The following is a 22,511-nucleotide window of genomic DNA, read 5'->3' as shown; positions in this document are numbered from 1 at the left end:
TCCCACGCGCGCGTGAGCAATACCGATAACTTTTGAGATGGACCACACCTGCTATGTGTCAAATCCATTCCGATATCAGTAGACCCAGACCTTCGAGGATCTCTGAGAGCTTCGGGGCTCTCTGGAGTCAATACAGGCATGGTCACAAAGAACGGTACTGTTGTGGATGCTAATTCCCCACGCACATTTAGATGTGTTTTAACGTGTAAAGGCAGGTCGGACCCTGATACATCCGGTGCAGTCGAATTGCACACGCACTCATAATTTCCCAAGTTCGCAATGACAACGCTTCCTCGGGAATATGACGCTTCAGCATCAATCCGCGACAACCAACGCGGTGCGGCTCCTCAGGAGAACTACTCCCCCAAGCCGATCAAGGTGAGTATATCTGCCACTGCGACCTTGACGCCTTTGGTGACCCACTCCGACAAATCGAGATTGCGGCAACCAGACCAGGCCCTGTTCAATTACCTGATGGAAAAAGATCAAAGAGAGCGTATCCGACATGATCGGCTCAGGCACTCCCTTCTGCGACCTTCTCAGGAGTGGTCTATCGACCCTCCCTGCGGGGTGCGACATCCGGTGGAGACACCCTCCGAAACAGGAGCACGATCAGTGACACGGGGCCTCCTTGGAAGGTGGTTTGGACAGAAAGAGCCTCTCGACGTCGGCAACAGATGGGCATGGCTCACTGAGCCTTTTTTGCCAGCGGCTGCACCATCTTGTCCTACTGAAGACGACTTTGCGGCCAAGCCACCTCCGCCTGGGTGTTTCTCCACCTCTATCGAAGGACAAGCGCCTTGGCCATCTACGACGCCCCAATGCAGCATGCGTGCCGCGCGCCCTCAGACAGAGCCCATTTTACCCTCGAAGACCCCAGCGTATTCTGTGCCCACCCAGACGCCAGTCTGGCAGGTGCGTGTCAGGCCGCCTCCTCCAGCTGAACCCCCTCAGGGCTCTATGAAGCTCGGACCTCTCTGTCTGGCTGACTACCGACCTGACCTCACGCATGACAGCAAACCCGACCACAGCGGACCCGACAGAAAGGAAACTGGATACTTCAACAGCGGTGATCTGGAACTGCACGAGTTTGCGGTTTCCGACATTTCGTCATTGGCGCCCACTGTGCCCCACTTTCGCCAGGAACCCGAACACGGTTATATGAACATTCTGCTGACGTCAGACGAGGGAAGTCCGCCGACTTCGGCCCGCCCTGCCTACGATCATGTGTACACCCTACCTCCCTCGGAATATGCACTGGAAACCTCATCAACACAAAACAACTCCACAGATGTGGAGGCCACATGGCTGGAGATGAGGCGTGAGATTTTCCAACGGCCGAAGTTCTTCCAGGTCGAGTACACACCGGGATTCACAGTTCGCACGCACCCAGATGGTCGACGCCTGGTGATCACCCTTTCCTCTGATGACAGATACAGACTTCGCCGCTTTGTCGGCGATGAACAGAATCGCACTCGTGAGCTCACTGCCAGACTGGATAACGAGGATCCACTTTGTGTAGACGAGGAGAGGGCGCATCCAGGAATCATAACCAGCCTGAAAGAGCCGTCCCTAGGATATCGCCCCGTAACCTACACGCCTCTTCGGCGACGAGATTTACGCCGAACTCTGCTTTCCAACTGCTCCACCATCATCTATGAGAACGAGGCCCCGTCTCTGCAAGAACTGGCCATGCAAGAGATTCCACGGCGGAACCGCATCCGCCCGCGACGTTCATTGCCACTCCGATTCTACGACGCGTATCTACTGGCCAAATCCACCGGCAAGTGGGACGAATTGTCGCATTGCATTCTGGGAGAGGTCGGCAACAAATGGGAAGCATTTTGGTTACAGTTCGGCCTGGAGTCCAAGGGCTACCCCTCTGTACCTCTACATCGCGCCTGGAAGCGAAGGCTGCTCGGTCAGCTCTACTGGAACGAGGCGTGGCATCCAGCCACGGAAGCAAAAACCATAGGACAGTTGGCGTACCACCTTGCATGGGAAACGTTGATCTTCTTCTACGGACGGAACGAGAACCTGGTGCCCCCCATCGGTATCAAACGTGACTGGCGTTGGCCATTTATGAAGGAGGGAATCAAGATTCAAGACAAGCAACGCGCCACCGAAGTACATATGGCGAAGTGCTCCCTCTGCAAACGGTGGGGAGTCGACCCAATTCGCTTGCTGGATTGCGATCCGACGGCGATTCCTGAAGAAATCATGCGTGACGTATCCATGAGGAGCAACATGCACGACATGTACACGCCCGCGTTGGCGCTCAGAGTCAAGGATCAGGTTTGTCAAGCTACCCAGACACCGCCAACTCAACTAGTGCCGCCTCCTCGTGCTCTTTGGCCCCCCCCCGTGCCTCTGAATCACCCTCCGAATATCAAGTGCGCTCGTACCAAAAGTAGCGGATCGGCGAACTACGCCTCCACAGACGCCACGACAGCCACGATCCCCATTGTTACGGTTTCCAAGTCCACTCTAACCTGCCAGGATGAGTACCCAACGATGCTTGAACCGCCCTGCCCCCCTAAGTCGCATCGAGTCTACCACACGCCAAGGGAAGAAAATATCGCAGTCATGCCGTTCGAGTTAAACAAGGGCGTCCACCGGTCTCACAGGATGCCAGCTCCGTGTCGACCTCGTTTTTTGGCCGAGGCGATTCATTGTGCGGAGCCCCCCGCCTGGGGGCTGCCTTCCTTCAAGCTTAGTACAGATGACTCGTTTCTTAGACCGTATGTGCGGAACCCCTCTCGAGATCGGGCGGCCATGCGTGGCACTGCAGTCAAACCCAACCCACTATCGCTTGCTCAAGAATCTGAGCCATTGGACAGCTCCGCAAATAGACGCCGTCATCTCCCGCTGGATCGCAACCATCTGACACCCGCTCAAGCATCTGATCCATTGGACAGCTCCGCAAATAGACACCGTCATCATCTCCCGCTGGATCGCAACCATCTACCACCCGACGAAGCATCTGAGCCATTGGACAGCTCCGCGAATAGACGCCTTCATCTCCCGCTGGATCGCAACCATCTACCACCCGCTGAAGAGGCAGTCCACCGTAACACTCCATCATTTGCTCAAGCGGCAAGTCTAAAAGTTAGTGAGCACGGCTTCTGGAGACCTAAGTCAGCCAATTTGAAGTATCTGCAATCTGGAGCACGGGCAGCCTACCAAGAATCGGGCGACGCATCTCGTTCCGGGTCTGCATCAGACTCCAGCGGGCTCTCGTTTTTCCTGCCCGCATCGACGACTCTGAAGAATGCATCTCCCCGCCTGAAGACTCCCATTGGCCCATCCTTCCTCGGCCAGCCCGAAGCGACCGGCTTGACCTTCACCAGCAGCGCCCCCCACATGCGCGACCAGCTGCCTGCGAGTTCCAGCTCGTTAGGCTTCCCTGAGGTTTCTGACCTGGTTCCACTCTGCTCTGACGGAGTCGTCTTCTCCAAACGGACTCGGCGGCCTCATCGGGTGGCCGCCGCTGCCCCGGATGGTCCCGAAGTGTCAGCTTTTGGGGAAGGCTTCCTCTTCCGGTTCGATGGCAGCTCCGGGATCAAAAGACGCTGATGTGTGGTTTTTAAAAAACACAGCTCAATTTCAACAAATGCGTGCATGGCTGTTGGCGACTCCTGTGGCAGCTGGTGTGTGGCACCAGACTACCATGTTGACGGCTGGGGTGCCGCCCTCGCATGTCACTTGTGAGCGCTTTGACAGCCGTTGCTTTGTAAGCGAGGAAGTTTGCGAAATGGCAACGGAGGAGTGCACGGACGCTACTACAGGCGACATTGGCTTCCTGCCGTGTGTACAACGAAGGAACCCCTTCTGCGCTCTATATTGCCGCGGTGAGCCGTGTCCTCTGTTGGCGCCTGTCGTACCTATTAACGACGCTGTTCGGCTGGGCTTAGCTGGCAGCTTCCTGTTTATCGCTCTCGGTCTCGTGACGTCTTCTCTCTGTATGAGAAACAGAGGAAAAGTGGGGTTGCTGCTAGTAGTCCATTGACTCAGATGTTTCACACTCAGCAGACCAAACCCTTCACCCCGTCACCTGCTGAATTGCATTCGCAAATCTCACCACACTTCCACATGACCTTGGAGCAGTTTGAGAAAGATGCGCCTGTCGTTCTTGATTGCTAGAAGTTCACAGATAGATTGCTAGAAGTTCACTGATTGATTGCTAGAAGTTCACAGACGGATGCTAGAAGTTCACTGATAGGTGCTAGAAGTTCACTGACAGATTGCTAGAAGGATTTCGAAAAGAATGCCCCAGCGCAGATGAAGCTAGGGTTGAGCATATTAGGCTTGTTGTAGCGCAAGGAAGTCCCTGGCGAGAGCAAAAACTCCGCGTACGTGTGAATATCGGAGGCATCAAAGATGTTGCCTCCAGCTGCCAGCAGTACAGCGTGAGCAGCTGCAGTGTCCCACTCGTTTGTAGGGTACCATCTAGGATACATATCTGCCAAGCCACGGGCAATGTTAATAATCTTCATTGACGATCCGCCCAACTTCAGTTCGACAGGAAGCGGAATGGAGTTCAGGAAGCCAGTAGTTCTATCAGAGTTGTGTCGCTTGCTGGAGAGCACACTCAGAGGTATTCCAGGCCGCCTACACGAAATGCAACTGGTGGTCCCGTCACGGTGGAGCCTGCGTCAGGAATTCGATTGCCACGCACTCATACGCGCCCAGACCGACGACGCCTACGAACATCATCTCGGACTGCGCCTTCTGATCGCCTTCGTACCGTTCCGGTAAGGTAACGATGCCCAGCATGGGAGATTCATTACGAATCAATGCGAGGTTGACGGTGAAGTCACCCTGCCCGCTAACGAACTCCTTGGTGCCGTCGATGGGGTCCAGGAGCCACACACTGCCGTCGCGATTTAGAGGCTTCCGTTGCTGTTCGAACACCAACGGATCCTCGTGGCGACCGTGATCCTCCTCCGAAATCAGATACATGCGCCCCGAGTCAAACTCAGCCGGATACAGCGAGGTCAGTCTGGCGGCGACGACCTCGTGGGCAGCCACATCGGCCCTGGTTACAGGGTCGTCGGCGCCTTTGTAGCTAACTTCAAAGTCGCGTGTTCTGTGGAACTTCGCCACAAGTGTCGTCGCCTCCCAGAGGGCATCAATGAGGCTGTCGAACCGCTGCAGGTCGAGCGTGCGCGACACGGCAGCAGTCAAATGTCCGAGAGTGTCCATTTATGGAATATCTACTCTGGGTGGCTATGTCATCGGCAAGGGAAAATCTACTCTGGGTGGCTATGTCATTGGCAAGCGTTGATAGGAACAAAACATCACCACTCCTGGACCTGGTGGACCTCAGCAGTGAGGAGATTCGTGGGAGCACCATCCTTAAGGGGAAGTCCGGCGTCCATCTTAGCGGTGTGAAGCTCAGCGAATCGTGCGGGGTTGAATGCGGGCTTCTTCACAACCTTCACCTTGCGGATGAAGACGTTCTGCACAGGGATGACTTCGGAGCAAGCGCTGAGGATTTCTCTCTCAATGTTGCCCATGATCAAGGACTTCACAACCTTGGCAAGGGGTGTCTTGGCAGCCTCAGCTTGCATCTTACGCACCATAATGGCACGGACACGCTTAACTTGCGTGCTGTGTGCGTAGCAAGTCGCCTTGATCTGGTCGGGTCGTCTGCGGGTGAATCCGATGCAGAACAGACGGAGATGGAACCCGTCCGCGGTTTTCACGTCGCAGTGCGCCTCGATCATGGTATGCCACTTTCGCACCAGGTAGCAGAGCTTATCGCGAGTCATATCCATGCCCTGGAAATCTGTTAGGCACTGTCTGCCGTTGACCTCCTCGCAGATGAGCTTCACCTTCCTGTACCCATGCTCGTCGTCCTCCTTCATCAGGTCAGCCAGGTTGACATCATAGACACGTCCGACCAGCGAGTCGGAAGCCACCTTAGTTCCGGCGGTTTTGTTGACGATAGTCTTGCAAAACTCTCTGTCGTCCGCATTCGAAAAGAGGTTGGGGGCCATCACATCGTACATTTCCTTACGAGCGAAGGTGTCAACAGCCTTCTTCTTGCCGCCCTTCTTACCCTTGGAGATGCGTTTGTTCTTACCAATCGCCATGACAGTTGCCACGCTCAGCGTAAATCAAGCATTTTTCAGAGTGCGTTTTGTCTCACTCACTCTACTCTGGTGTCGGCGCCCCAGAGGTGGTACGTATCGTTTAGAGGCAGCAACCTGCCAATGGTCTTGCGGCAGAACGAACCAGGGGGGCACCATTGCTCGAGGGTGGGCAACGCCCGAGCGACCCATTTTTGGATATCCCAGCTCTCCAGCTCAGCCTTATTCAGATTCACGGTGTTGTCTCCCACATCCATGTCGAAATCGTACGAAGGGACATACGGCACGTCGCCGAAAACGACATTCTTAAAGGTGGCACCAGAATACGCTATCAATCCCGCTGTTCCCAACTGCGGGTCCATCTCTGACATGCTCCCCTTTCTCTTGTATTTTCGCGCTCTACCATATTGCCCTGGAGGGGCTACCCAGATCACCAGGTCACCCATTTGATCCTCTAGAGCGATGAAAGCACAAGATCCAGCTCCCGGCACTCCGAAGAGGGATGATTTCTTCCCCTCCACCACTCGCTGGATGACGACAGAACCACCACCGTTGAGCAGTGCCCAGTAATCGTAGGTTCCTCGCACGCGAAAGGCTATACCGGCCCCAGTTCCACAAATTTCAGCGCGAATGAAGGGCATTTGGCAGTTGAAGTCCTTCAACAGCAGCATGTTGTACCCTTGCGTACGCTTTTTCTTCCAAAACCACAACCAGAAGGGCTTCCATTTAGGACTGGCGCCTCCTGCGACGATAGAATTCCCACTGTATCGGAATCCGCCTCCAGTCGTCCGCCAGGACTCTGTCATAGGGCGTCGGTAGTCCGGCGTGAAATCCACGCAGTACCCATACGGAAACTTCCACCTGCTTTCACCCTGCCGGGTGTAAGGTCGAAAGAAGTCCGAAAATCCTCCTTGCATGAATCGGTGCGACGACGGGGTCAGGCCAGCTTCAACTACCAGGCTCAACAATAGTTTTACGTGACACATTAATAACAAATCAAAGGATCTTCCTTGGCGCGCGGTCCATGAGAGCTTCAAGCTCTCTGTGCGGCACCATGGCGGCAGGTGATAGCACTCCGTACGGATCCATGAAAGGTTTACCAACAGGCGGGGGCACGTAGAACCGGGCTCCAAAGGGGAGGTTCTGGACGTCGTCATCGGCCAAGAGATCGCGTGTGTCAGTGAGTGGGCAGCCACCAGGGTACATGACATTCACGATTGGATCCTTGGACAACTTGTAGTTTGCGCCCTGTGACTGGTAGTACCATGCGTTATGCATAACGGGTTCGTTGGGAGTTCGAGGAGGGTCATCGTAGGTGATTGTCTGCGGGGAATCCGAAGGAGAATCCGATGACATGGTGCCGTTATTTGTGCGAATTCACATCGCACCTGTTAGGATTCGTATCTTTCGATTCACAACGCACCTGTTGGGTTCGAGTTGGTCACGAACGTGATCTGTTATTATCCGTTAGACATTAGCACGCTCACCCAACTCTTCTGCTCCTCGACGCCTCATCAGTTCGTCGATGTTCAGCTTTTCACGGCCAGATCCTCCGAAAAGTATGATCTGCGTACAGATGTCTACTATGACGTTACCCTGTTGAGGCTCCAGGTAACTGAGACGAACAGCCAGTAGAACGGAAATACAATGAGGATGCCTACGAAAGAGTAGAAGTAGTTGTAACCCGGATCACGAAACCTTTTGAAGGGACACAGTACATATATGGTTCCAATGACGAGCGGCCAGACGAGCGCCAGCCGTGCAGCCAACCGAAGCCATAGGCCGCGTCGAATTAGGTGTCCTCCGATCGCCGACAGTGCCATGATGAACACAGGAACTGTCCAAAAACGCACCAGAACCGCGACCAAAGGAATTTCCCTGCGTCAGACGGCACCCCGCCTCTCACCGCTTGAACACGAACGGGCACAGGAACCAGCTTATCGTGCGGTTGGGAATCTTTCGGAGCTGGTGAGTGTCCAATGCCGCAGCTAAGCCGAATTGGAAGAAGCCGATCCCCAGTAGCATTATCGACTGGACCCAAAGCACCGAGGTTAGGGAGAGGCCCAAAACGACGCCTAGTTGTCCGAAGATATTGTTGAGCTGTCTGGAGAGAAATGACATTTCCTCATGGGTCCGTGCCCGGTCGCTGCTGATGCTCGAGGCTGCGTCCATGCGAAGACGGCTGCACACAGGTGTGAAACGCACCAACGGTTCGATATTACAGAGAAGAAGCAGGCTTGAGAAGTGCACAAATGAGTGTGATGTCGTCCTCCGATCCTCGGTAGCGGGCTTTCATCACGATTCGTCTGCTCAGGTCCTCCAGCTGCTCCGTCGTCACAACTTCATTCTGATTCAGGCAATTCTTAACAACGCTCCAGATATCCTTGTGTTTCCTCAGGAAACGAAAGACCTCCTGCCCGTTCATTTCGTCCCACACCCCATCTGTAGCAATCATCAACAGGCCACTTCTCTCAATTTTAGTCATGCGAACCTCCGGCACGACGGAAAGGCAGTCGTTGGGTTGGCTAGCCTTGACGTCCAGGTCTCCAATGGTTCTAGTGGGCTCCAGCATTCCACCCAGGCGACCCTTCGAGAACCAGCCACCACAGTTGTTAACTCGATCGATCTCATCCTGGTTCCTAATCCTGTGCTCTCGACTCAGCCAGGTGAAACGATAGCCAGTCTTGGTTCCTTCGCGGTCGCGAAAGAGGATGCCGGCGCGGCAGTCGCCCAGATTTGCACACCAGATTTCGTTTCCCAGTATTACAGTGCAAAGAGCACATGACCCGGAAGTACAGGCATAAGTTGTTTCTCCTGTCACTTCGTTAGAGCTGACGGGGTACTTCCGCTTGAATGACTCCTCCACCTCGAACAGCGACTGCACGAAAGTCTCTTTGATCGATGACCGAGCGGACGCTGCCAGAATCTGATCTTGGGTTCGGATCACGTGTTGAATGTTAGTCTGCCGCCAGCATCTCATCAACGTTTTGGGTAGCTCCTGGACCACCAAATCAGCCGCCTCGGGGCCGTCGTGTCCGTCGCAAATTGTGAACACTGTATCGAAAACACGATTCCCTCACTTAAGCCGCCGACTCGACGAATCTCTTCCACGCTGTTGCCTTTGGAAAGGCTCACTTCCGCCTGAGCGCACCACGTCTTCGCGCTGCCTCGGATTAGACATTGAAGTTGGTCGTCGCACTTGGGAGTGGGGGCATCAACATCCAGGTTTGCTTTGGCCTCTACGGGTTGATAAATCGGTAGCCGCAGCACGGAGTTAGCTGCGTTGACTGACCAGCCATCAAACTTTGCGACGCTACAGCGGTCTTCGTTGTCGTGGTATAGGCCTTGAAGAGACGTCATACAATAGCAAACGGCCAGGTCATCATGTACAGTCATCAGTAAATGCCCAAAATTCAGCGTTCGTAATAATTTAGGCCACCACGTATTTGTAGTACAATCGCCTAATGCATCTCCTTTGGGTCTTTCTGGGAGCATTACACTACGCTTGGCCGCTGAATGAGTCGTTGTCTTCGAAGATCGCGAGTCACCTCCAGTCCATTGCAACAGAGAGCTCGCCGCTCTCCACGCCACGAACTGCGTACCTTGACGTGATCGAGCCCCTCGTTGACTACTGGAGCTCGCACCAGACAGCAACCGGCGCAATTGTTGACCCGTGGCGGGGACGAGAGATACAGTACTCAACACCAGCCTTCGCATACGGCGTCGCCACGATCGTGAAAGGCCGCGGAAGAAACGACCTCAAGCCTGTTGCATTACTGGCCATGGACCACTCAGTCCGATCCTTTACTGAGGGATACTCGGCTGATTCACATGGCAATTTTTTCTCTATCTTCATTGCTGCCACTCTACCGTTAGTCGTCCCTTACGCTCCTGCGAAGCAGGTATCCGAATGGAAGACGCTGTTGTCAAATTACGACGTTGACAGCGTTTATGCCTTGAAACGGAAGGATAACAATTGGAGTGCTTGTGCATATGTCGGCGAAATGTTGATGACCGCAAGGGGACTTCGAAATTCGGCCCCTTTCTGCCAGGAGCACCTGGGTCCGTTCGTCTCGCGGCATTTCACCGAGCCGTCTGGTCTGTTCTGGGAGTCCGAAAGCCCCATGGCCTACGACGTGTGGACGCGGGGCTTTTTTGAGTACATGCTCCTCAAGGCCGTCCCGGAAGATGTCGGTATGCTGGAGGAGGCCTTGCAGCGCGGAGGCGTAAGTAGTTTATTCTTGCAGTCTCCGTCTGGCGAGCTGCCAACTGGAGGTCGTTCCTCCCTTCATACATGGAACGAAGCTGCCCAATCGCTGGTCTTTGAGGCGCGAGCTCTCCGTGCAAGCAAGGAGCGTCCCGAACTCGAGCCTATTTTTCGACGGGCTGCGAGAAGGTCGCTGCTCTCCATCCAGCAGTGGGTACGCGACAATGGCGATGTGTGGGTGGTCAAGAACACTCGGCGTTTTGTCGAGCGCCACGGCTTTCATTATTACTCGAACCACTCCAACTACAATATGATCCTTATGGGGTTTCTTTCATTGGCTTATGAATTAGCGACTGACGGTCCTGAATTGCTGACGCCTGCTGAAGTTGGAGGATACACGTTCTGGACAGGAAGTCGCACCAAGAAGTTCGTAGGCAACTGTAAAGGCTTGCATGTGCTCGTGGATGCCGTCGACATCGATTCGGTTCCTAAGGGCCTTACCAGAATACACCGACTCGGTATGAATTCGTGCCTGGGGCCTAACGAAGGGGTGGCGCTGCACCAGCATGGCCAAGACAACCACAACCCTCCAGACTACCCCGTGGCTGTTGGGCCCGGCTGGGGCCCATCCTTTACCTTGGCCCAAGCGCTGTCAGTGGGTGTCTCTGTCACCGAGGAGACGTCCACCAGCGATCTGGTTGAATTCGGTCTCGCGTGGAACGGGCATCTCATGGGTCCAAGCCAGGTTCTTGAGCACTTCCGCCTGACACCAGCTGCTGTAGAGTACACCGTGCAACTCGAGAATTGGAATCTAGATCAGAAGATAATCGTGCCACTCTTTCACGGAGACGGTACGAAACAGGCGTCCACGTCGGTAGTCGGGTGCACCGTCAGGCTCGCGTACGCGTCGCAGTCACAAAGCTTTGGCTTTCCTGGATGCTCTTCGATCACCATCTCTCCACATGTGTACGACAGCCACAGCGGCTACTTTCGGCATCTGACTGCCGAATTTCCCCCTCGCGACACGATGAAAATGATCGTGTCGTTCCAGGATTCTCCGTCATCGCAGAGGAGCGCCGCCTTTATGGCAGGCGCCCTCGTCACTGCTGGCCTGTGCTGCTTGCAGCTGTGGAGATGGAGTTTTCTGAATGAATTAAACTAATCGAACAAACGCAAATCAATATCTCTTGGGTAGCTGAGGACGTCGCAAGTCGCCTCGCACAAGGCTTGGGTCGATCCGACGACCATAGTTCTGCACTCGATATCCAGTGGCGCTTTCTTAGCTAGAGAGCACGTATGGCCACCAGCCTCCTCAACCAGCAGCTTGCCAGCCGCGACATCCCACTCCTTTGGCGTGATATGGGCGGCCAGGGTGGCTCTCCCCGCCGCCACGAAAGCCATTTCCAGAGCACAAGACCCGATCTGCCTCATTTCTCGCACGTCTGAATGTTGTCCATGCCTAAATCCCACGTTGCGTGATCGCTGCAAAGTTCCTTAAGACGTGCGAGGTCATGCTCACCAGAGCAGCCCTCATCTCAGTCGAAATGCTGTCGTCATGCAGTTTCTTGAACTTGGAAGAACTGAAACTTGTCAGGAGCAGCGACTCGCTCAGAGAGGCGGCAGGCCGAACCGCTGTCCGTTGCCACTCGCAGCCTCCACTGCTAAGCCAGGTACCATGCCCTTTCGAGGCAACAAACATTTCTTTCTGCGTGCCAACCTTCGCAGCGTCCTCACCAGTATCGGGTTGTAGACCACTCCAAGAAGTACTTGCTTGTCCCTAAGAAACGCAATCGACGTGCAGCATAAGGGGAAGGCGTGGACGAAGTTCGACGTGCCATCGATCGGGTCCACCACCCACACGGGTCCCATCGGCAGTCGCGAGGAACTCGTCTCCTCCCCATACAGGAGGTGGCCGGGCCAGCGCTCCGTAATGGTCTTCCCGAGGTAGGTTTCCACCGCGGTATCAGTCACAGTAACAAGGTCCGAGGATGAAAACTTGCAAGACGTTCCCTTGTCAGACTCTGGTTGGTAAAAGGCACTCTCGATGATCACGCCCGCCTCGAGCGCGACGTCCAGAATGTCGCTAACGCCCACTTCAAAGTCTGCAGAGGGAATTGTCAGAGGACACAACATTAGCTGTTTTAATTGGCGGGATGCCAAGCATGTGGGAGGCTGGGTGGTTTGGGAGGTTAGTCATCTGAATCACTGAATACTCAACAAATTATATGCCGATGCAGATTGCAGAGCGGATTCGCAGCCACAATCGCCGCACACTGCTGCAGTTCTACCGTAAAGTGAGTTATGGTCCCAATGGAGAGAGCACTCAGCCGAGCTTCTGGTTTTCGACGATGATTTAGCGCCCTTTCTAGAGGGCATCCCAGAGCTGGGCCCAGTGTCAGGGTTGCAGGACTTCTCGTTGAAGGAGCGCGGCGCATCAGAAATGCGTCTAGTCTGTCTGGTGCGTCCTCACATCTCGACAGTAAAACACGTGAACCGCATGCTGAAGACGATGTCTTCCTGCAGAACTCGTGCTGTGGTGGTTCTTGGGTGGATTCCGCGGTTGTCACCTGCGCTCAGCCAGCAGCTGCTGAGCGATAGGCTCATTCAGGTTGTAGAAGAGCGTGTGCCTCTCTATTGGTCCCCCATGTACGACGACGTACTCGTGATGCCGGCAACGACTCGCTCTTATGTTGACATTCACGCCAAAGGGTCGGTTTACGCAGTCGAGCAATTCTACTGGGGTCTCGAGTTTCTGGAAGCAGAGGTATTCGGAGCGTACGTGCCCTCGATATACGCACTCGGCTCTGCGGGATCATCCCTTTGCAAGGTGGCCATGAACGTTAGGCGACACTATGAAACGCTGGCTTCTATATCAGTCGCCGACGATAGTGGCGCAGGACATCTGGAGCACCGACCGCTGGCCCCGGTCCATCGCACATTAAAGGGCACACCATGGGACGTGATGCCTGACGCGGGTTTGGAGGATGAGGACACTGGCCGCATTGGCTTCTGGGGCTCGCGGCCTTGCAGCTTTGTAGATGGGTGCTACCTGATCGACCGGAAGTGCGACCTGGTTGGCCTCCTTTCTTCACCCTTCACCTATGGCGCCTTGCTAGACTTCCACCTCGGTTTCCGGTCGAACTGTGAGCGCGTCCTGCTGTCATTACAGATTCTGTCTTCGTGCCTGGCTCTGTCCTGAAACAAGAATGTGGGACCTACCTTTCTCTCCAAGGTGATACCATATTTTCCGAAGTGGGTGACTGCGGACTTTCCAACCAGATTGCATGCTTGACGCAAGCAGATGCGGGTCGCTTCCTCCATAACTTAGCTCAAGACATCCAAAAGCTCTATGACAGCCGTCAGGGGCTGAAGTCCATCGTGGAGATTCGTGACTTTATGAAGGAGTTCAAGTCCAAACAGGCCGATCATGCGTCGCTATCATTGCACGTTTCGCTGGCGTCGCTCCTGGCTGAGAAGACCAGCAAGAACCCGCTGCATCGGCACACGTTGGAGCTCGAGGACCAGCTCCACGCCTGGACTACGCCGTCCAAGGGATTCCTCAAACGCATCAGCGCCATTCTGTTTAACGACTTCGACGAGTGCATGGTGAAGACGGCGGAAACCGGTTTTCCCCACCCAGCGGTTAACGCTCTGCGGCTGCTATGCCTCAGTAGCCAGGTATATGGAGGTTTGGATGCCGCTGTGGTTGAGCAGGCCACGCAACTGTTTGGGTTTTATTTCGGGTCTAGGGCCTGTTTATGGCTCTCACAGCTTGTCGCAAGCGGACTGCTGCTCACTAAGTCCCCTGAGACAAAGGCAATGGATTGGCAAGCATTGCGAGACGCTCTAGAGCTGATGAAGCCAGTGGCGGGCAAAGCCCCCCTGGATTTCGTGCATCACGGAATGAGCCCCCTCTCGGTACGACTTGTCGAAGAGCTGCTGAAACCGACTAGCGCTTCCAGCCCGTTTCGCCAAGTTCTAGACTCTAACATGCTTTCCGTAGAACTCAAGCAGCAGTCGATTCGTTCGTCTGCCAGCAAGGCTGAAGGCCTTTTGGAGGACGGGGTTACCGAGGAAATGGTAATCGTAGGCTTTCTTGGAGGAGTGACCTTCGGGGAGGTGGCTGCCATCCGAGCCCTGTCCAAGCACATAGGAAAACGAATCCTCGTCCTGACTAACGAGTTGGTTTCGGCCACTGGGTCGGTTACACATGGCATGGAAACGGACTAATCGCACGTTCTAGAGTTCATCGGACGGTAGGTCATAAGAAATCACACTGTCGGAGCTGCTCTCATCCCTTCTCTCTGCCTTTGTCCAGGAGTTGTACATTGCGAGCATGAGCAAAACTCCGCCAAGGCACATAGTAGGCGCTGAGGGGCCTGCAAATTCCCGAATGGTACAGGGCAAAGACTTGTGTTCACAGAGACCCATAATGCGTGACTGGCATCGTCGTAGCACGCTTGCCCTTTCTAGCGGCGCCAGGAGCAACGAAGAGCTCACTGCATACAACAGAGCGCACGACTGGAAGTCCAAGGCGTCTTCGTCTGAGCACATTATTGAGTTGCCCACACGAGACGCCATCTCGCTCTTCAACAAGGAAATCGGCAAACTGATTTCAAGACCCCGAAACAGGGCGGCGACTCCGTCGTAACGCAAGGTCAGCTCGAGCATCTGCCCTAGACTAACTGACTGCGGTCCCTCGTACACCATCATCCGGCTGGCCAGTGCCCGTAAAGGGTACGCGACGATCTCAGATATGGCAACACTAAGACGTCTGTCGACAGAGTCAGGTACCGGTGAAGGTTTTCGCACCCGGTACGGCCGCCGCTTGATAGTGGCAATGGCAGACTCAAACAAGTCCTCAAACCGATCCAGGTGGCTGCTTACAGAGACGTATCCAAACTGCACAGCTTTCTGCAACATTGAGGCCAACAACTCCGGTAAGTAACCTCGATAGAGGGCGCGCCAACCGTCGCGTTGTATTATAAGCCGAATGGTCCGCGGACGAGCCAACGCCGCCATGTCATCACTCAACAGAGTCGGCACTTTTCGTCCATCAGCTTTTACGCGATGACCCGCCCAACCGGGAGATCTCAAAGACTGAGTGAGCTAGTCAACTCGCGCTCACATTAGCACATAGCTGCCTGGTGTAGACCGCAGTCATTGGAAAGCGAAAGGCGCTGGTTAGTACCTCCCGACGCAAAAATGCCGCGTCCAGAGGACCCTCCGACTTCGGCGTCAGCCACATATATAGGAATTGGGTTCATAAAATCTCACACAATTCCAATCGTCACATCCGTCGAATGCGAAGGGAATTTAGTACGACAACGATGGACGAACATGCCATCAGAGCTCCTGCTGCGTTGGGGGAGATGCTGGTGCGAGGGTAGAAGGCCCCAGTGGCCAGGGAGACGGTGATCAGGTTAAACAGTAGCGCCCAAGCGAAGTTTTCAAGGATAATAGCTCGCGTGTTCCTGCAGAGTCGAAGGAAATATGCCAGATCAGCAATGTTCGTTCCGGAAAAAACCACATCTGCTGTAGATCTGGATAAGTAGGGTCCAGCTCCCAGAGCGACGCCAAGGTCCGCTGCAGCCAGAGCGGGCGCGTCGTTGAGCCCGTCACCCATCATCATCACCTTGTGTCCCTCCTGTTGCAGAGACCTAATGGCATTCATCTTCCTTTCGGGTCGAGCTTCGTACAGGATTCGCTCCTTGGGAATACCAAGGTACATCCCTGTGTAGTTCGCCACTGCTCGCGAATCACCGGTGCACATAAGCACATGGTACCGCTCCTGAATCAGGTTAACGTGTTCCTGGGCGTCAGGCTTGATTGTATCTCGCAACGAAATCATACTCCAGTCCTCATTGTTGGTGAGCACAGCCACCACCGTGCATCCGACGCCCTCTTGCTGGGCAATCCAATTGCTGTAGATCTCTGGCAAGTCTCGGGCCGACGAAATCCGAACGCGTGTCGAGTCTACCCAGCATTGGACTCCACCATGAGGCACATGCTCGAACCCTTTGACGTCAGTGGAAAGTTCCCTTCCGAGGTCCACTCGCGCCTTCAAGGCGCCATGACCAGCCAACGCTTCCCCGATGGGGTGTTGGCTCTTTTGCTCCGCCGACCCCACGAGGTACCAGAAGTTCTGGACTTCGGAGATGTAGTCCACTACTGATGGTCGGCCCTCTGTGAGGGTCCCCGTCTTATCGAACACCACACATGTCAGGTCTGCACCAATCTCTAGGCATCTTCCTGATTTGATGAAGATGCCTCTTCGCTTGCTGGCCGCATAGAATGCTGCGGCCACTGCAGTAGGCGTGGCCAGGCCGAAAGCACACGGGCACGCCACCGCAAGCACAGCGATGGAGAACCGAAGGGCGAATCTGGCAGCATGCTGGATGCTCCCCCATTCTCGAATTCCCCAGTAGAACCACCACGTGAAGACTAACATGGACAGGAGCAGGATGAAAGGAACGAAGACCGCTGAGATCCTGTCAGCCACCCGAAGGTAGCCGAGACCGGACAGCTGCTGGCGATTCATCAGTTCGAAGAGGGTGCCCGCAACAGTCCTGCTGCCGATGGCGTCGACACGCAGAACCAGTGGGAGGTTCCCGACAACCACTGATTCACTGAACACAGGGTCGTGCAATGTTTTAACGACGTCGTTGCTTTCTCCAGTCAGCTGAGCCTCGCTGACGTACACAGCTCCCTCCGAAAGGCTGCATCCGTCCACAGGGACCTTCTCACCGGGAAGAATCTCCACCGTGTCGCCGAGCTCCAGCATTGAATCGGGAACTCTCAGCTGGATCCCGCCGTGGCACGCCGGTAGGAGCAGTCGTACACTGCCGCAGGGATTGGCATGACCAAGTCCACTGACCTGGGCAAAGCCCGCTGCTTTGACTCGGTCCTCCACGTAAAAGCCCAGCAGTACGAACCCCACCAACACGCTTCCGGTGTCAAAATAGAGACCGTCACTGCCTCCTTCAGTGACTACCATAATGACTGACACCCAGAAGGAAAGCAGACTGGACAGTGAGACCAAGGTACTCATGTCTAGACTAGCGTGACAAGCATTTTTGAAGGCCGTTTGATGGAAGGAAGCGCCTAGGAGGTGTACATTGGTGAATGACAGGCCACCTACACCAGCTCGCTTCACAGGGCCATCTGGGGCCCACATAGTAATCATGGTCACGACAGCGATTGATACGGCGATGATGCACTTGTTCCTAGCCGTCGCGGTCTCGCGTTGACGGGCATACTCTTCTTCATACATGTCGTTTAGCCAGGCCCCATCAGCTTGAGCATCCTGCACTGCGGATAGGGGGGGCAGTGTAACCCCTGTACTCTGAAGTGCGCTGTAGGAACTCCAGGGCAACTCGAACGTCGCAAGTGGCACGTAGGTATTCTGCCGCCTGTTAAGTTCGTCGAGCAAACCACGAACGCCTACAAGCCTGTATGGACTTCTTACACGGTACTCACAGAGGATCATACTCCAACCGCAGCTTTCGACGCCTTCGGGAGAATTCCGTACTCAGTAATCCGACGGAATCAATGTCGATTGGTAGCGGCGCTACGCCGTGCACCACCACCAGTTCAAGTACTGCCTTTGATGTTGCGATTCCTTCCTCGTAAACGTCATTGGACACTAGCTGCACCACGAATCCCAAGCTCTCCATCGCCGCCTGTGCCTCTGCTGCGCTGTCCGGCCATAAGGTCACCACTGTCACCTTCTTTCCGACGAGATCTATCTGAGTGTCACTGTCGTGTGTGGCAGAGCGGACGGCGGCTTCCACCTTAGCTTTACAGCTGGCACAACGCATGCCCTGCACTGAATACACGAGGCGCCGACGAACCATCCTCTATCAGTCAATAAAATTGACGTTTGAATGCGTCTTCTGTCGACGCCGCTCTTGTTCAGCCTCCTCATGCTTGGGCAGGTGGGAGTTAACTACGACACTGGGGCTCTGGCGCCAATGTACGGCCTGTTAATGGAAATACTGAGAGTGTCCCCAAGTGAATTGGGCTCGATGAACGCCGCACCATACCTGGGGTTAATAGCGGGGTCCGTAATTGGAGGGTACACACTGCATAAGAATCCTCGTCGAGAGAAAGTCCTGGTGGTATCATGCCTGTCGCTGAATGCTCTTTGCGTCCTTCTTTTTACCAGCAGTCTCTATTGGAAATTGCTATGGCTCTCGTACCTGTCGAAGTCACTCATCGGATTTACGCAGGCAGTATTCGTGCTGTTTATCCCATTATGGACACACACCAATGCCCCTAAGAACCGAAAAGCCCTTTGGATGGGCCTAGTGCAGGGAGGCGTTGTGGCAGGCACATGTGTTGGCTATGTTGTCGGCGGAGCGCTGACCGCCTCCCATACAGTCACTGGCATAGCCTTCACAATGCTCATACAAGTCGTGATCTTATGTCTTGTCACCTTCCTACTCGCACTTTTCGTTCCCAAGCGGTGAGTGTTGGAGACGCACTCACACAGGCAAATGTACCTTACGGAGGACTCAACCCAGCTACATACCATCCACGAAGATCATTCGCTCAGCCTGGTTTCTACATCGGAGAATGTACCGCAGAAACCAGGAAACATGATGAACAGCTCGAATGCCTTTGCGACGTCCCTCTCCTTTATGGTCCCAGTATCCACGAAGGGGTCCCTGGTCTGGCTTGAGCAACGACCCGCGTGGCAGGTTTTTTTTGACCCACTCTACGCTGGAGTCCTCGCCGCTGTTTGTGCTATCTACTTCGTCGTGACTGGAGTACAGAGCTGGACTACGCTGTACATGCAGCAAGTCTTGCATGCACCGATGCCATTTATAGTGACTTCATTTGCGACAGTGGCTGCGACGTCGCCCCTGATGGGTGTCATCGTGGGAGGTATCGTTACTGACAAGGTCGGTGGATACCAAACTATGAAGGCGCTAAAGCGCACTGTCGGCACCATCAGTCTGACAAGCTTCTGTGCCGCTGCAGTGGCGGCTGGCGCTGCGTTCAACCATGAGAAGATCTCCTTCATCGTCATGATATGGATTGCCTTGTTCCTAGGAGCCATGTGCATGCCAGCTCTGATTGGCATCATGTTCTCATGCGTGCCTCCTGACCACCGCACTACGTCTTCCAGCGTGATCCTCGTCACCACCAATTGCTTAGGTTTCGCTTTGGGTGCGTGGTTGCCTGGATTCGTTATGTCCTTCACCTCCATCGCCACTGGGTACTCAGTGGTGCTCTTGTGGGCGTCGCTCGGGTGCCTTGCCACCACGATTGCTGGTATACGCGTGTTTTGTTCCACGAGTGGTTGCAAGGGAACAGATTCTCTGTCGGTACCGAGCATTGACGACAGCGATCTCGGTATCGTTCCGCAACCTGACGACAGCGAAGCACAGTGGTGCTCTTCAGAATCCATTTCAAATGAAACACTGTCGGTAACGAGCACTTGACGAAATCAAGAGCTTAATTTAAAAAAGCATTCCGACGAACCATTCTTGAGCCTGTAAGGAAAATCTTGCGAGTTCCTTTCAGCAGTTTGTCACCAATATTTTTGCCTCCTCTGTCAGGGGAAATTCGCTGTGCAGAGATCAAGTCACTGCTTGGATCAGAAGGGCGCCGAACAGTGACAACCCGAGTGGATCGGTCCAATTCGGGTTGGGTATGCACCACTGATGATCTGTCAGCCATGCCTCGACTCATTACTTGAATACGTCGCTCACTTGGATACGGCTCAACCCGCCTGTGCCCCTTCCTCGTGTGGGGGGACACGTCGTGGCTTGCAGAGTAGTCTCCAGGACGGCTCGCCGTTGCCGTCTTTGGGAGGCAAACCGTCAACGTTGTCTCTCGAGGCGACGTAGTCGTCTGTCCTGGAAGTCGCACTTTGAGGATCCGTTCTTGAGCAAATCCCCTGGTTTCCTCGGACATGTTGCTGGATATGCTACGAGGAGAGATGTGCGGTTTTGGGGAGCTTGTGACGCCTTTGATGACGCCGATTTCCAACTTCCTTGCCCTTTCTCGGGCATGACGTCGGTACTCCCTTGCCAAGTCTTTGCAGGCGCTCTCCCCTAGTTCGGCCCAATGAACATCAGCACACACTGGACCCTTTTCTGGCATTGTCAGCTGGCTCTGAAGGCGTACCAATTCTTGCTCCGTCACGTAACCGTCAGCTGCTTCTGCTTTGACACGTCGCGCCTTGTATTCACAGTCCTCTGGCATGACGACAATGGCCTGCACAAGGCCCATAACTCTTAGTCTCTCCAGGAGTCGGTTGCGTCCTGCAGAATCCGTATTGCAGTCGTCGATAATTGAATGGCGCGGCCGAGGCGATCCGGCACACAAGATAGAGACGGACTTCTCAAACAATGACCGCGCCGCTGACCAGTCCAAGGAAGTGGAGGGAACTGACGGATCTGTGCGCATTCTGCTGAGCATCGCTCTCACACTGAGCACTGCGAAGTTCCTTGCCTTACTCCTGGCGCAGTGTCGCTCCACCCACGTGGTCTTGCCTGCGGCGGGCAAACCGACCATGCAGATACACTCGCAATCATTCAGCGAGGCGGGCCTTTCCACTGAATTCTCCACCGACTTGTGAGGGGGAGCGTCGCCAATAAACATCGTGTTCGGTTGAACGATTTCGTGGAACGACGACTGCTGCTTGATGCTGAGTTCCAGGCGCGCGTTTCTCAGGCAAACGTGCGGCAGGAAGCCACTCGTCCTCACGCCTTCGGGGAGAGAGAATGCGTCACCAAGAAGTTGCCCATTCAGGAGAAAAGAAACTTTCATCCGAGTCAGGTCAACAAGTACACCGATGACATCGCCATCTTCCCAAGCGCGGCAATACGGTCGTAATGATCCACAATACATAACGGAGCCTGTGCTGTCCAGACACCAGCTATCTGGTGACTCGCCCAGATCTATAGCGCTCATCGGCGTGGATATCCCGACTCGGGCGTAATGCACAAGAACCTCTCGGCTTTGCTGATGTGGGTATTTCCATCGGTAATAGACTTCAAACTGCCACAGTCCCGGCCCTCGGACGCCCTGCATCTTCCCCAAAATGAAACCCCACACTGCCGCCCCTGGCCGCCTTCCATATTGACTCGAACCCTGATATGTCAGAGTCCTGTACGCATAGTCGGTCAGCGGAGAACTCCAGATTGAGGTCTGAGTCGTAGTCGTTTAACATTTTGTGTGTTTTCACAGGACGTCCAACTCAACCTCGTTGGGCTCGGTTACGAACAACTCAACAAGACGCTTGATATCTTCAGGGTCCTGAGACCATTGGGGGCTTTGCTGCATGGCTTCTAGCACGAGTCGCATCCTCTGCCTCCGCCAGCTGATGTGTCGTTGACCAAACCCGAAGGCAGAAATAAAGTGGTCTCGTGGCCCAGTACCAAGCAACACACTGAGCTCGAAGCGTGACTGCTCAAAGGGGCTCGGTTCTTTAGATGACGGAACCTTCCTGTGGAGCGAAATTCCACACCGGAGACATAGTTTGGACAGTTCGAGATTTTCCGGCCAGGAGCCAAGGGAGGCGCAGCTGTCGTCAGCTGAGACGGGTTGCAAGGATGATAGGCGGCGTCGGCTTAACGGAGCCAGAGTACCGCGACAAAGACGAAGAACGTACTCAATCACGAATACGCCGCAGTCGAAGTAGTTCTCTTGCTTGGGCACAGGCGTATCTACGCAAACATTCCACTGGGCGCATTCCATAATGCCCTTCTGGGCTGCTACCGCTGACTGGCGGTTCCTTCGAATGTACTCGCTCTCCAAGAATTCCACAAGGAGTCGTGAGGTTCGCCAAGGAACCTGGCTCGTGTCGTCGAATTCTCGCATGGAGTCCAGCATGATGATGGAGGCGTCGAAGGGCTGCCACAGAGATCGGCATTCCGTCTGATCGGACGTGGTGACGAGGGAACGGCGAGCGTCGCCCGCTTCAGCGAGTACGAGGGCCCAACACCTGGAGCAATACACGCGGCGTCCAGCTTGTTTCTTGCTTTCAGGCCTGTGGTGTGCCTTTTTGGCTCGCGTCAGTGACGGACTCTCAGGTTCGGATTCATCTTCAGACGACAACGTGATCGTAGCCTCTCCCTTGGGCAAGGACGGACAACGCTCAAAACTGTCATTCGCCTCAAGTAGTATCTGTAGTCGGTTGGAATTTAACGGGCCTATACTCTTCCAAGGGAAAGTCACCACACAGAGGTACCAAT

The 22,511-nt window shown here is 54.6% G+C and overlaps 15 protein-coding genes across 25 annotated transcripts; 5 read left to right on the top strand and 10 right to left on the bottom strand.

The window, feature by feature from the left end:
- Window positions 1-279: 279 nt before the first annotated feature.
- KVP18_001255 (uncharacterized protein) lies at window positions 280-3,576 on the top strand (the record flags this gene model as incomplete). Its single annotated transcript, XM_067951086.1, has 1 exon — window positions 280-3,576. One exon carries the CDS (start codon window positions 280-282, stop codon window positions 3,574-3,576), a length of 3,297 nt encoding a protein of 1,098 aa, XP_067814195.1.
- Window positions 3,577-4,247: 671 nt separating this feature from the next.
- KVP18_001239 (uncharacterized protein) lies at window positions 4,248-5,205 on the bottom strand (the record flags this gene model as incomplete). Of its 2 annotated transcripts, XM_067951053.1 has the most annotated exons (2): window positions 4,248-4,650; window positions 4,679-5,205. In XM_067951053.1, the coding sequence occupies 2 exons, from the start codon at window positions 5,203-5,205 to the stop codon at window positions 4,248-4,250; spliced, it is 930 nt and encodes a 309-aa protein (XP_067814165.1). The 2 variants fall into 2 exon arrangements, with proteins under 2 accessions (XP_067814165.1, XP_067814166.1); XM_067951054.1 differs by having other exon boundaries at window positions 4,639-5,205.
- A 95-nt stretch (window positions 5,206-5,300) lies between these two features.
- On the bottom strand, window positions 5,301-6,098 carry KVP18_001243 (uncharacterized protein; the record flags this gene model as incomplete). The annotated part of the gene is made up of 1 exon (XM_067951061.1): window positions 5,301-6,098. The coding sequence occupies one exon, from the start codon at window positions 6,096-6,098 to the stop codon at window positions 5,301-5,303; it is 798 nt and encodes a 265-aa protein (XP_067814171.1).
- A 56-nt stretch (window positions 6,099-6,154) lies between these two features.
- Window positions 6,155-7,081, bottom strand: KVP18_001250 (uncharacterized protein; the record flags this gene model as incomplete). Its single annotated transcript, XM_067951078.1, has 1 exon — window positions 6,155-7,081. One exon carries the CDS (start codon window positions 7,079-7,081, stop codon window positions 6,155-6,157), a length of 927 nt encoding a protein of 308 aa, XP_067814188.1.
- Window positions 7,082-7,091: 10 nt separating this feature from the next.
- Window positions 7,092-7,451, bottom strand: KVP18_001254 (uncharacterized protein; the record flags this gene model as incomplete). Its single annotated transcript, XM_067951085.1, has 1 exon — window positions 7,092-7,451. One exon carries the CDS (start codon window positions 7,449-7,451, stop codon window positions 7,092-7,094), a length of 360 nt encoding a protein of 119 aa, XP_067814194.1.
- Window positions 7,452-7,678: 227 nt separating this feature from the next.
- On the bottom strand, window positions 7,679-8,267 carry KVP18_001251 (uncharacterized protein; the record flags this gene model as incomplete). Of its 2 annotated transcripts, XM_067951080.1 has the most annotated exons (2): window positions 7,679-7,973; window positions 8,002-8,267. In XM_067951080.1, the coding sequence occupies 2 exons, from the start codon at window positions 8,265-8,267 to the stop codon at window positions 7,679-7,681; spliced, it is 561 nt and encodes a 186-aa protein (XP_067814189.1). The 2 variants fall into 2 exon arrangements, with proteins under 2 accessions (XP_067814189.1, XP_067814190.1); XM_067951081.1 differs by lacking the exon at window positions 7,679-7,973 and having other exon boundaries at window positions 7,998-8,267.
- A 46-nt stretch (window positions 8,268-8,313) lies between these two features.
- Window positions 8,314-9,491, bottom strand: KVP18_001237 (uncharacterized protein; the record flags this gene model as incomplete). Its single annotated transcript, XM_067951049.1, has 2 exons — window positions 8,314-9,149; window positions 9,176-9,491. 2 exons carry the CDS (start codon window positions 9,489-9,491, stop codon window positions 8,314-8,316), a joined length of 1,152 nt encoding a protein of 383 aa, XP_067814161.1.
- A 68-nt stretch (window positions 9,492-9,559) lies between these two features.
- KVP18_001257 (uncharacterized protein) lies at window positions 9,560-11,464 on the top strand (the record flags this gene model as incomplete). The annotated part of the gene is made up of 1 exon (XM_067951089.1): window positions 9,560-11,464. The coding sequence occupies one exon, from the start codon at window positions 9,560-9,562 to the stop codon at window positions 11,462-11,464; it is 1,905 nt and encodes a 634-aa protein (XP_067814198.1).
- A 446-nt stretch (window positions 11,465-11,910) lies between these two features.
- On the bottom strand, window positions 11,911-12,435 carry KVP18_001253 (uncharacterized protein; the record flags this gene model as incomplete). The annotated part of the gene is made up of 1 exon (XM_067951084.1): window positions 11,911-12,435. One exon carries the CDS (start codon window positions 12,433-12,435, stop codon window positions 11,911-11,913), a length of 525 nt encoding a protein of 174 aa, XP_067814193.1.
- A 92-nt stretch (window positions 12,436-12,527) lies between these two features.
- On the top strand, window positions 12,528-14,532 carry KVP18_001245 (uncharacterized protein; the record flags this gene model as incomplete). Of its 3 annotated transcripts, XM_067951065.1 has the most annotated exons (4): window positions 12,528-12,600; window positions 12,630-13,445; window positions 13,472-13,554; window positions 13,582-14,532. In XM_067951065.1, 4 exons carry the CDS (start codon window positions 12,528-12,530, stop codon window positions 14,530-14,532), a joined length of 1,923 nt encoding a protein of 640 aa, XP_067814175.1.
- Window positions 14,533-14,541: 9 nt separating this feature from the next.
- KVP18_001252 (uncharacterized protein) lies at window positions 14,542-15,550 on the bottom strand (the record flags this gene model as incomplete). 2 transcript variants are annotated; one of them, XM_067951083.1, is made up of 2 exons in its annotated part: window positions 14,542-15,402; window positions 15,431-15,550. In XM_067951083.1, 2 exons carry the CDS (start codon window positions 15,548-15,550, stop codon window positions 14,542-14,544), a joined length of 981 nt encoding a protein of 326 aa, XP_067814192.1. The 2 variants fall into 2 exon arrangements, with proteins under 2 accessions (XP_067814192.1, XP_067814191.1); XM_067951082.1 differs by lacking the exon at window positions 15,431-15,550 and having other exon boundaries at window positions 14,542-15,324.
- A 42-nt stretch (window positions 15,551-15,592) lies between these two features.
- On the bottom strand, window positions 15,593-18,158 carry KVP18_001244 (uncharacterized protein; the record flags this gene model as incomplete). Of its 3 annotated transcripts, XM_067951063.1 has the most annotated exons (2): window positions 15,593-17,753; window positions 17,782-18,122. In XM_067951063.1, the coding sequence occupies 2 exons, from the start codon at window positions 18,120-18,122 to the stop codon at window positions 15,593-15,595; spliced, it is 2,502 nt and encodes an 833-aa protein (XP_067814173.1). The 3 variants fall into 3 exon arrangements, with proteins under 3 accessions (XP_067814173.1, XP_067814172.1, XP_067814174.1); XM_067951062.1 differs by lacking the exon at window positions 17,782-18,122 and having other exon boundaries at window positions 15,593-17,575; XM_067951064.1 differs by lacking the exon at window positions 15,593-17,753 and having other exon boundaries at window positions 17,778-18,158.
- A 30-nt stretch (window positions 18,159-18,188) lies between these two features.
- Window positions 18,189-19,751, top strand: KVP18_001248 (uncharacterized protein; the record flags this gene model as incomplete). Of its 3 annotated transcripts, XM_067951074.1 has the most annotated exons (2): window positions 18,189-18,769; window positions 18,797-19,751. In XM_067951074.1, the coding sequence occupies 2 exons, from the start codon at window positions 18,189-18,191 to the stop codon at window positions 19,749-19,751; spliced, it is 1,536 nt and encodes a 511-aa protein (XP_067814184.1). The 3 variants fall into 3 exon arrangements, with proteins under 3 accessions (XP_067814184.1, XP_067814183.1, XP_067814182.1); XM_067951073.1 differs by lacking the exon at window positions 18,797-19,751 and having other exon boundaries at window positions 18,189-18,773; XM_067951072.1 differs by lacking the exon at window positions 18,189-18,769 and having other exon boundaries at window positions 18,801-19,751.
- A 764-nt stretch (window positions 19,752-20,515) lies between these two features.
- KVP18_001240 (uncharacterized protein) lies at window positions 20,516-20,893 on the top strand (the record flags this gene model as incomplete). The annotated part of the gene is made up of 1 exon (XM_067951055.1): window positions 20,516-20,893. The coding sequence occupies one exon, from the start codon at window positions 20,516-20,518 to the stop codon at window positions 20,891-20,893; it is 378 nt and encodes a 125-aa protein (XP_067814167.1).
- Window positions 20,894-21,498: 605 nt separating this feature from the next.
- KVP18_001256 (uncharacterized protein) lies at window positions 21,499-22,511 on the bottom strand (the record flags this gene model as incomplete). Of its 2 annotated transcripts, none has more annotated exons than XM_067951088.1 (1): window positions 21,499-22,511. In XM_067951088.1, a coding segment is annotated over one exon (1,013 nt), but the record flags the coding sequence as incomplete, so codon positions are not given. The 2 variants fall into 2 exon arrangements, with proteins under 2 accessions (XP_067814197.1, XP_067814196.1); XM_067951087.1 differs by having other exon boundaries at window positions 21,499-22,476.

Source organism: the organism of the source record quoted next (genome assembly GCF_019968955.1).
Source record: "MAG: Porospora cf. gigantea A chromosome Unknown PgA_NODE_100_length_40630_cov_338.424, whole genome shotgun sequence".
Classification (NCBI taxonomy): Eukaryota; Apicomplexa; class Conoidasida; order Eugregarinorida; family Porosporidae; genus Porospora; species Porospora cf. gigantea A.
Note: the sequence above shows the minus strand (reverse complement) of the source record. Positions and strands in the feature narration are given on the sequence as shown.